The 11,624-nt window shown below is 51.8% G+C and overlaps 1 protein-coding gene across 1 annotated transcript in view; it reads right to left on the reverse strand.

The window, feature by feature from the left end:
* LOC103257972 (polypeptide N-acetylgalactosaminyltransferase 6-like) overlaps nt 1–11,624 on the reverse strand; it is a 15,158-nt gene that overhangs the window by 2,510 nt on the left and 1,024 nt on the right. The window contains exon 2 of the mRNA XM_008055675.2: nt 7,770–7,942. Within this exon, the coding sequence (XP_008053866.1) occupies nt 7,770–7,942 (173 nt within the window). The remainder of the gene's footprint in view (nt 1–7,769; nt 7,943–11,624) is intronic.

Below are 11,624 nucleotides of genomic sequence, written 5' to 3' on the forward strand. Positions count from 1 at the left end.
AAGTTGCCCAGGCCGGTCTTGAACCCATGGGCTCAGGCAATCCTCTCACCTCAGCCTCCCAAAATGCCGGGATTACAGGCTGAGCCACCGAGCCTGGCCAAGGCCTGAATTTTAACCCCCTCACACTTACCGCCTCTAAGCCACTCCACAGAAGCAAAGGTGGGGAGATGGAGGATGGAGAGCGGAAGGACAAAGCCCTGCCTGTGGCCAACCCCACCTGGCTGGGTCACTGGCTCTGCAGCATGGGATCCTGTTTACCTGGACACCCTCTCTAATGTCTGGGACAGCACCTCAGAGTTGTGTTTCTTTGGTTTCAAATTAGGTACCAACTTCTCTGAAAGAGGCTCTTGGATGCCTCTCTCAGTCTTTCTACCCTCTCAGCTATCGTCAAATTAGGGACCAACTCTGACAGAGGTTCTTGGATGCCTCTTTCAGTCTTTCTACCCTCTCAGCCATCGTCTCTCAGAGCTGCGAATCTGGCCTCTACTTCCTCACACTGGTGGTTGCCGTGTCTCCCAGGCCCTTCGTGGTAGGTTTGAAAGACAGAGCACACACAAATGTCAATTTCTTGCCTGTTGGAACTGCAGCAAGAAGTCTTGCTCTAATCCTCTGAATCACCTTCCCACCTGTTCTTTAAGTTGAAACATGCCAAGCAGCTCTTTTTTTTTTTTTTTGGAGTTGGAGTCTCACTCTGTTGCCCAGGCTGGAGTGCAGTGGCATGCTCACAGCCACCGCAGCCTTGACCTGCTGGGCTCAGGTGATCCTTCCTCCTCAGCCTTCCAAGTAGCTGGAACTACAGGCACGTGCTGCCATGTCTGGCTAATTTTTTTTTTTTTTTTGAGTTGGAGTCTCACTCTGTCACCCAGACTGGAGCGCAGTGGCTGCTCCCGGCCACCACAGCCTCAACCTACTGGGCTCCGGCGATCCTTCCGCCTCAGCCATCCGAGGAGCCAGAATTACAGGCGTGTGCTACCACGCCCAGCTGATTTTTGATTTATTGTAGAGATGAGGTCTCGCCAAGTTGTCCAGGCGGGTCTCGAACCTGCGGGCTCAGGCAATCCACTCACCTCAGCCTCCCAAAGGTGCGGGATTACAGACTGAGCCACTGAGCCCAGTCGGCTAATTTTTAAAATTTATTTATAGAGATGAGGTCTTGCCAAGGTGCCCAGGTTGGTCTCAAATCTGTGAGCTCAGGCAATCTTCTTACCTTGGCCTCCCAAAGTGCTAGGATTACAGGCGTGAGCCACTGTGCCTGGCCCAAGCACCTTTTTTTTTTTTTTTTTGAGTTGGAGTCTCACTCCTTCGCCCAAGCTGGAGTGCAGTGGCACATACACTTACAGCCACCCCAGACCTTCTGGGTTCCAGTGATCCTTCCGCCTCAGCCTTCTGAGTAGCTGGAACTACAGACATGCGCTACCACACCCAGCTATTTTTTATTTTATTGTAGAGACGTGCTTTTACCAAGTTGCCTGGGCTGGTCTCAAACTGGCGGGCTCAGGCAATCCACTCACCTCGACCTCCCAAAGTGCTGGGATTACAGGCTGAGCCACCGAGCCCGGCCTGATGATATATTTTTAAAAAGATGTGCACCAAGGGCCTACCTTGGGCCAGGCACCGCGCTAAGGACCAGGGTACAGCGGTGAGCCTGGCTGGTGTGTTCACGCGTCCTAAGGCACATACCACCCAGGGAGCAAAGGCTGGTCAGGGAATGGGCGATTATTGGGCAGGTGATCCTTGGGCTGCCAGCGGTGGTGCGGGGCTGGGGGGCCTGTGGGGAGGGGGTAGCCCTTTTGAACTCGAGGAGGGTGGGGATAGTGTTTGGAAAGGAGGGTGTCTCTACTGAGACTTCCAGTTCCTTCTGAGTGGGGGCACACTTTATGACCCTGTTATGTAGTCTGAAATCCTTGGAGCATCAACAGTAAGTAGCTCCAGCCTGAAGCATCCATCTTGGAACATACCGTATTCCAAATCTGACTTTTATCTTCTCTGTGAGGGCTCGCGACTCTGTGAAAGGGGGACAAATTGTCCCGACTCTGTGAAACAGGGAGTATTGTCCCCAATGTTTACAGAGGGGAAGACCAAGACTCAGAGTGACAGAAAACCAGGAGCAGGGAGGCCATTCAGCAAGGACGTTTCCAGGTAAGACCCCGGGAGGGAGAGGGAGAGAAAGGGATTTATTCACGCTGTTTGTGGTCCCTGCCCTGGAGAGTGGTGCCTTGGGGAAGGAAAGCTCTATAATTTGGAACTTCCCGCTTTTCTTTCTTTCTTCTTCAGTCCTCCTGGGTAGATGGGTATTCCTGACATGGTGCTGACTTTCGAGTGGAATCTTCAGGCAGTCATCTGGTGAGGAGCGGGGCTGTATCTTACTCCAGGAATGAGGCCTCTCGTTTCTAGTGCCCAGACCTCATGAGTCAAAATTAGCTTCAGCTCAGGACTCAGAATTGTCTGCCAATGCTCTGCGCAGGTACTAGGGTTGCTATTTTGGGCAGGGAGGGGCCTGCCATCAAGGAGCTCTTACACTCATCACCCAGCTACAGCCCCAGGTGTTGACTCTACAGGACTAAGGGAGGAACCCCAGCCTTCTCAGTGTGACTGAGAGTTCCCCTGAGAATGCTCTTCACTCTGCTCACAGGAAGTTCACGGTGGAGGAGATAACCCAGAGACAGAACATCACAGGAAGTGGGTTCTGCGGTGGGAGGCTGCTGGGCGCTAAGCTGTGAACCCCAGGGGGCCTGAGCTCCACAAAGCCCTTCTCCCACGCCTTCCTTCTAGACTCGCCTTCCTTCTAGTCTCAGGTGGTGAGGACGGACTGGGGAATTCTGAGCCCCAGAGGCCTCAGGCCCTTCTGGGGGAGTGAGACACCTCCCCTAAGAAATGCCCCTCCTGAAAGTCCTCCCTGGTCACACCCCTGAGACCAGTGGACATAGGACCCAGAACTGAGGACACCAGAGCTGTGCATGGACATACAGATGAGCCAATTCAAACTCTCTAATGTCCCTGTAATAACAGTCTTTTTTTTTTGAGTTGGGGTCTCACACTGTCACCCAGGCTGGACCTGTTGGGCTCAGGTGACCCTTCTGCCTCAGCCTTCCAAGTAGCTGGAACTACAGGTGCATGCGCAGCTAATTTTTTGTAGAGGCAAGGTCTCGCTGTGTTTCCTAGGCTGGTTTCGAACTCCTGGCCTCAAGCAATCCTCCCACCTCAGCTTCCCAAAGTGCTGGGATTACAGGCATGAGCCACCACCACGTTAAGTATAAAATTATACTTAAAAACAAAAGCATGGTGTTTTCTTATGGAAAAGTATGATGGTTCCTTTAAAAAGTTTAAGATAGGATTACCATAAGATTCAGCAACTCCATTTCTGTTTATATGCCCCAGAGAATTAAAAATGGGGACTCAAAACAGACATTTGGACACCCACATTCATAAGCGTATCATTGGCAAGAGCTAAAAGGGAATCAGCACAACTGCCTATTGGCAAATGAATGGACAAAAAAATGTGGCATATACACGTGATGGAACATTATTCCGCCTTGAAAAGGAAGAAAATTCTGACAGATGCTAAAACATGGGTTCTTGAAGGCTTTATGCTAAATGAAATAAGCCAGTCACAAAATAACAAATAGTACATGGTTCCACTTATATGAGTTACTTAGAGTAATCAAATCTGTAGACAGAAAGTCGAATGGTGGTGGCCAGGGACTGGGGAAGTCAGTGTTGAACAGGTAGAAAGTCCCAGTGTGAGAAAACACCGTTCTGGAGATGAGTGGTGGTGTCAGTTGCACAACAATATGAGTGTATTTAATGCCACTAAACTGTGTACTTAAAAATGGTCAAGATGAGGACAGGTGTGGTGGCTCTCACCGGTAATTCCAGCATGTTGGGAGGCAGGAGAACCGCTTGAGACAAGGAGTTCCAAGACCACCTTGGACAACATAGCAAGAGCTTAAAAAAATTAGCCCGGTGTGGTGGTACATGCTTGTCGTCCCTGCTATTTGGGAAGGTGAGGCGGGAGGATTGCTTGAGCCCAGGAGTTCAAGGCTGCTGTGAGCAGTGATCATGCCACTGTACTCCAGCCTGGGCAACAGTGTGAGACCCTGCCTCCAAAAAAAAAAATGATGAGGATGATATATTTTATAACACACACGAAAACCCTAACACTGCCCATCGCTTATGAAGGCCTCACACTGCAGTCCCACTCACTTCCCTAAACTTACTCTATGCCCACGCCCTCTCTGCCTCCTGGCTCACTGCCTTTCTGCCACACTGTCTTCCTTCTGTCCCATTACCATGCCCAGACTCAGATTTTTGCACTGGCTGCTCCCTTTGTGACTCCTGTGACGAAGAGCTCCCAGTTCCTCCCTAGCCTATGGCCTGTGCTCTTTTCTTTCTTTCTCTAATTTAGGTAGGCCCGAGAAGCACCAGACCACGAGTGAACCCTGGCTGTGGCCACGACCACTCAGAAATGAAGTCTGTGCCCTGGTTCTGACTCTGAGGTGGGAAAGAAAAAGCCCTCCCCCACCCCCCACCAGCACTGGGCCTCCCTGCCCCCCAGTATCAAATGCCCTTATACTCATGGTCATAGGGCTGCTCCTGGGTGCCCGGGGAGGAGGACAGAGAGCGGGGACATTGTATTTCAGCAGACACAGCCTTGTTTGTCTGTGTGTAATGAGAGCTGGTTAATCTGATCAAACAGTCAAACGTGCAGGAAATTTTATCCTGCTGTGGACTGCAGAGATTTATGACCATGGATCTGAGAGTTTTTTCCCCTTTTCCCAATGAATTGGACATTGCTTAAAGTATCTCGAGAGCCTGGAAGCCCTTAGGGTGGGCTGTTTACCACAGGGTCCACGAATGCCCTAGAATTACATGCAAAAATGTGGGTGTTGCATACTGTGGGCAATGGTGCACTATTCTAGCTAGAGGGGAATAGCTGTTAACAGATTCTCAAGGGAGGCCAGGACCCAGAAAAATAAGAATGACTGGTTTAGGTTTTTCAGGCAGGTGATTCAGAGATGCTGAAACTGGTCTTAGGAAAGAGTTCAGGGCAACAAGGACAGTCAGCCAGAGAGAAGGTGAAAATGTGTCTGGTGGCCTGCTAGGGGCAGGCATTTCAGAGGGGCTACTCGGGCTACTTCAAATTCCACCTTACTAGGCCAGGCTGTTCTGCCTTTTTTTTTTTTTTAAGACAGAGTCACTTAGGCTTGAGTGCAGTGGCATTATCACAGCTCCTTGCAGCCTCCAACTCCTGGGCTCAAGCAATCCTTCTACCCTAGCCTCCAGAGTAGCTAGGACTACAGGCCTGCACCACCACGCCTGGCTAATTTTTAAATTTTTTGTAGAGATGGGGTCTCACTATGTTGCCCAGGCTGGTCGCAAACTCCTGGCCTCAAGCGATCCTCCTGCCTTGGCCTCCCAATGTGCTGGGGTTACAGGCATGAGCCACCACCCCTGGCCTGCTCTGCCCTATAGATGCTGCCTGTGCCAACCTGGCATTATGTCACTTGTCTAGTGGTCAGAGGAATTGCTCACCTGGGTACTTGTACCTTATGGACTCACAAAGTGATGGGTGATAAGTGAAAAGAGTTGAGAACTCTCACTACATGTGTGACTCGGGTGAAGGAGCTTCCAAGAGGTGGGTAATGTGGGGCTGAGGGGAGGAGGGGTACATCAGAGCCCAGACGGAGAGACAGGCAGTTAATAGATGAGCTCCCGTTCCACACATCCTCCACCCCATCACTCTGGAGACTCCCTAGTGGCCACTTTCAGACTCCTTCCGTCTCTTCCAAACTCTTCGCTATTCCCTTTCCAGAAGCCTCACCTCATACTCCTTGTCCACCAGACCCTTCCACTGCATCCCGGACACTTGCTTGTCTTTGCTTTGTAAGTACTGCTAAGTGTCTGTCTTCCCTGGGAAAATATGAGCTCCTAAAGAAATGAACTTGGTCGGGTGTGGTGGCTCAAGTTTGTAAACCCACTTTGGGAGGCCGAGGTGAGGGGATTGCCTGAGCCCATGTGTTCAAGAACAGCCTGGGAAACCTGGCAAGATCTCATCTCTACAATAAATCAAAAAATTAGCCGGGCATGGTAGCATGCACATGTAGTTCCGGCTATTTGGAGGGTTGAGGTGGAAGGATGGCCTGAGCCCAGCAGGGCGACTCTGGGGTGACTGTGAGCATGTCACTGCACTCCAGCCTGGGTGACGGAGTGAGACTCCAACTCAAAAAAAAAAAAAAGAAATGAATTCACCAGTGCTCATGCCCAGCCCCTCCTTCCGCTGCCCTAGTCTTCTTTCAGCATCACCCCTAACCCGGAGGCAGGAGGGTGGCTGGGGGAAGGCCAGGAGAGGGTCTTACGCTGGGAAGCGCAGAGTCAGTTCCTTCCCTTGTTATGGGAGCTTGTGCACAGGAGGGCCACCCGGGAGAGTCCCAGGCACCGCATGCTGCCTGCGAGGGAGGGCACAGCTTCCGGACACTCCCAGGCTAAGGATACATCACTCCCACAGTCCCTTCCCCAGTTCCGGCCTCGTGATCCCACTTTTGAGTGACTATAAGAACCCTGTTCAGTCTCTGGGTCCTCTGCCTCTCTTCTTGCCAGTTACCCACCTCCAAAGCTGCCATCCTTCTGAAACAAGGTCACATTCAGATAAAGCATCTTCCGTGATGCCTCACTTCGTTCTAAATACTTTTAGCATGGCCTGACTGTCTCATTTCCTGCCACACACCTAAGCTTTAGCCACACAGATCTCCTTGACACACACACACTCCTGTCTCTAGGCCCTGTTTACGCCATGCTCTCTCACGGGAATGCCCTCTGTCTGCTCTTCTCTCCAGACACTCCTCCTTTAAGGCCACTCTGGACCAGTCCCAGCCACGCCTGACAACACACTCCCATAGTGCATTGCTCCCCTACAATGGACACAACAAAGTGCACGCTCATGGCGCTCTTACTCAATGCCAAGCACTCGGGCACATGAATGATCTCATTTATGACCTGTCTCAGATCCCTCAGCCACCATGGAAGGGAGTCAATTGTCCTCCTTTTCAGAAGAGGAAAGGAAGGTTCAGAGAGGCCTGATGCTTGCCTAAGGTCACAGAGCTAGGAAAGGTCAGAGCTGGAAATTAAATTCCTAGGTGTTGGCGCTCCATGCCCAGACCTTTCACATCTGTGGAAGGTGTGCTACGGCCATGGCTCTGCACTTGGTGTTGTAAATGGCCTTGTGGCCTACGAAGGCTGCTGGCATTTTCAGGGCGAGATCCATTCCATTTGTCACGGTCTCCCCTATGCCTGGGTCAGAGCCAGGCATGGAGTACTCAGTAGATGTTTGTGGAATGGAAGGGTGGATGTTTGAGGAGCTGCCTCACTGACCTGTTAGCACCTATAGCAAGAGAGGCTTGAAGTGCAGTCATCAGAGTAGAGAGTGACCTAGCAGACAGGGCTCAGAAGGAAAGGCCTATGCCAACCCTCCGCCTCACTCTCCCAGCATTTCTGGGTTGGGGTTGGTCTTGGCAGTCATAAGGGAGTCTTGGAGGCCGAAGTGGCAATGCTCTTAGAGCTCTCTGGGTGAGATGTGAAGGACATCTGGGATCCGGGGATGGGGTTGACCCGTTCCCTGTCCCCCACTTGTCTTTTTCCTGCTCCTGGCCTTTATGATGAGCTGGGACATCAGGCAACAGGCTGTGAGGTGGTACCTGTCCCCTGAGGGGACCCGCCCTCCCTTACTCACGGGAGACCCCAGCCTGCTCCTCAGGGCTCCCCTCCATCCTCACCCTCAGTGCTGGCATCATCCACCAGTATGATCTCCTTCAGTAAGATGGCAGGGGTGGTGTGCAGGACGCTGTACACTGTCCGCAACAGCGTGGACCAGGCCTCGTTGTGGAACACAATGATGACGCTGGTCGTGGGCAGTGGGGGACAGCGCCGGAACTTCTGGTCCACACACCTGGAAGGACGAAAGCATGGTTACATGGCCGGGTGTGGTGGCTCACGCCGTAATCCCTACACTTTGGGAGGATTGCTTGAGGTCAGGAGTTCGAGACCAGCCTGGGCAACTTAGCGAAACCTCATCTCCACAAGAAATTAAAAAATAGCCAGGTGTAGTGGTGCACACCTGTAGTCCCAGCTACTTGGGAGGCTGAGAAGGGAGGATTGCTTGAGCCCAGGTCGAGGCTGCAGTGAGCTGTTACTGGGCCACTGCACTCCATCCTGGAGACAGAATGGGGCCCCGACTCAAAAAAACAAAAACAAACAAAGCCAAAGCAAGTATGGACACAGCTGGGCACAGCAGCTCATGCCTGTAATCCCAGCACTTTGGGAGGCAAAGGTAAGAGGATTGCCTGAGTCCAAGGGTTTGAGAGCAGCCTGGGCAACTTGGAGAAATCTGATCTCTACAATAAATTTATATTTATTTATTTTTGAGTTGGAGTCTCACTCTGTCACCCAGATTGGAGTGCAGTAGCACACCCACGGCTACCTCGACCTGCTGGGCTCCGGCGAGCCTTCCGCCTCAGATTTCCGAGTTGCCAGAACTACAGGCACGCATTACCACACCCGGCTAATTTTTGATTTATTGTAGAGACAAGATCTCACTAAGTTGCCCGGGCTGGTCTTGAACCTGCAGGCTCGGGCCATCTACTCCCCTCGGCCTCCCAAAGTGCTGGGATTACAGGCTGAGCCACCAAACCCGGCCTCCACAATAGATTTTAAAAAAAATTAGCCGGGAGTGGTGGCGCATGCCTGTGGTTCCAGCTAATTGGAAGGCTGAGACAGAAGGATCACCTGAGCCCAGCAGGTCAAGGCTGCAGTGGCCGTGGGTGTGCTACTGTACTCCAGCCTGGGCAACAGAGTGAGACTCCTACTCAAAAGGAAGGAAGGAAGGAAGAAAGAAGGAAGGAAGGAAGGAAGGAAGGAAGGAAGGAAGGAAGGAAGGAAGGAAGGAAGGACGGACACAGCTCTCCAGGTGCTGGAAGTGCCAGGGTGGGGAGAGCTCTGTCCAAAGATGCTCAAACCATCTTCTGCTTCTCTGAACCATAGCCTACACTCACTCTCTGTTGCAGTTGGGAACAGCGGCTCCCTGTTCCTGTCTCCCCACCACATTTGCCACCCACTCTGAGCCTCTGCACAGGTTCTAGCCAAATCGCTCCCAAACTCAACCCCCCAAAGCCGGCTTGGTGCCCAGCTGTGAGGCGGAGGCTCCCCTCCCCCTTCTCTCATCTGCTCTCTGTTGTCCGGCTAGGAGTTCCCAGGGCCCATACTTTCTCCTAACTGTGTTCCGCGTACAACATCATCCAAACCAGAGGTCCCAGAGGGCAAGTGATAAAGAGCAAAACTGACATATAAGAGAAGTGTCTATGATTTCCACACTCAAGAGAGGAAAGGCTCTTCTCTTCACAACATAGGTTTCCTCTCTAATCCATTTCCTCACTGGCTTGACACTGCTATCACAAACAATTTCCTGTGGTCTTTTTTCTATCCTCATCCACTCCCACTGTTGTGGGGCATTTGGCCTCGCTGCCACCTTCTTGACACTCCATCTTGGGGGGCGGGGTGGGGATGGGGTGAAAATGTGTGCATCCTGGATCGCAAGGAATCATGTGGATTCACACTCCTTCTTGACCTCCTCTGCTGGTCAGAGGGATTTCTGGAGGGGGGGCACCCAGGGAGATTTCCCACCTTCTTCCAATGGCTGCCCTCAGGTGTCCTCCCCTGCTGAGGGGCTCCTGTTAACTCCAAATGGCCCTTGTGTTAGGGCTATAACCTTTGGCCCATGTCAGAGGAACCCCAGATTCCCAGCCCTAAAAAGTCTGAATCTGGGCTGGGTACAGTGGCTCATGCCTAGCTTCCCAGCACTTTGGGAGGCCGAGGTGGGAGGATTGCTTGAGTCCAGGAGTTCAGAACCAGCCCGGGCAACACAGCGAGACCTCATCTTGCCAAAAAATTATAGAGAATGGTGTAATGAACACTGGAGATTCAGAAAGGGGAAGGGAGAAGTGATGGAAGGATGAAAGAAAAAAAAAAATGACCTATCAGGTACAGGTGGGGGTGGTGGGTACAATTAAAGCCCAGGCTTCTTCACCACTCTGCAATGCAACCATATAACCAAACACAATTTGTACCCCGGATGCTATTGAAATACAGAAAAATAAAATTTACAAAATTAGCTGGGTATGGTGGCACACATCTGTAGTCCCAGCTACTCAGGAGGTTGAGGTGGGAGGATTGCTTTAGAACAGGAGCTCAAGGTTGCAGTGAGCTGTGATTGTGTCATTGCACACACCAGCCTGGGTGACAGAGCAAGATCCCCAACTCAAAACAAATAAATAAAAATTTTTTAAAATAACCTGAATTTGGGGCTGGGGGCTGCCACGTGATAAAAGGCCAAAACACTCTTGAGTTGGAAAAGACAAAGGCTAGGGGGAAGACATACAACCTTTCATGTGAGGACACTGGGAAACCAGTCAAGGCTGCATTAGAGGAAGGGTGCTGTCACTCAAAGACCTCATGCTGGCCTCACTGCCGGAGACTGAGGATCTAACAGCTCCAAATGAAAGCGGGAATCGGCCAGGTGCAGTGCTCAGCCTGTAATTCCAGCACTTTGGAAGGCCCAGGCGAGAGGATTGCCTAAGCCTGGTCAACTTGGTGAGACTTTGTCTCTACATTAAATCAAAAAATAAGCCGGGCATGGTAGCGCATGCCTGTAGTTCCAGCTACTTGGAAGGCTGAGGTGGAAGCATCGCCTAGGCCCAGCAGGTCGAGGCTGCAGGGGCCGTGAGCATGCCACTGCACTCCGGCCTGGGCGACAGAGTGAGACTCCAACTCAAAAAAAAAAAAAAAAGGTAGGAATCAATTCATGGGCTGTGGGCCTTCCCTGGAGGAGGTGTGAGGATATTCTGGACCTCCAGGGCTGCTGTCAGGAAACGCCCTCTTTCCAACAGCTCAGCGTCAAAGTCCCACGGTCCCTGGGGCAGGCCTCAGCAGCGGGCAAGGCCACTGAAACCATGGTCCAGTATCAGTTCCTCCTAGTCACCCCGTGCCAGGTCCTGAGGCCAGGCTGAATTTGTTCTTTGGTATCCTCTCACCTGGGTAATCGCGTTTCACTCTCCCTCTCCTGGCCTCTGACCTGACCATAATACTCCTGAACCCCAACCCCTGGGATCAGTGTAGTTGGTTTGGGAAAGAAGTAAGGGCTCAGGGCAGGGGTCCTCAACCCCTGGGCCCTGTTAGGAACCGGATCCTACAGCAGGAGGCGAGAGGTGGGCAAGTGAGCAAAGCTTCATCTGTATTTACAGCTGTTTCCTATTGCTTCTGCTACTACCTGAGCTCCGTCTTCTGTCAGATCAGCAGCGGTGTCAGATTTTCATAGGAGCGGGAACCCTATTGTGAACTGCACACGTGAGGGATCTACATTGATCTAGATTGTACGCTCCTTATGAGAATCTAATGCCTGATGATCTGAGGTGGAGCTAAGGCTGTGAGACTATATATTTCATTATACATTACGATGTAATAATAATAGAAATAGCCGGGCTTGGTAGCTCAGCATGTAATCCCACGCCTTGGGAGGCTGAGGTGAGTGGATTGCCTGAGCCCGTGGGTTCGAGACCCGCCTGGGCAACTTGGTGAGC

This window comes from Carlito syrichta, unplaced genomic scaffold (genome assembly GCF_000164805.1).
Source record: "Carlito syrichta isolate Samal-C Ts95f unplaced genomic scaffold, Tarsius_syrichta-2.0.1 Scaffold301920, whole genome shotgun sequence".
Lineage (NCBI taxonomy): Eukaryota > Metazoa > Chordata > Mammalia > Primates > Tarsiidae > Carlito > Carlito syrichta.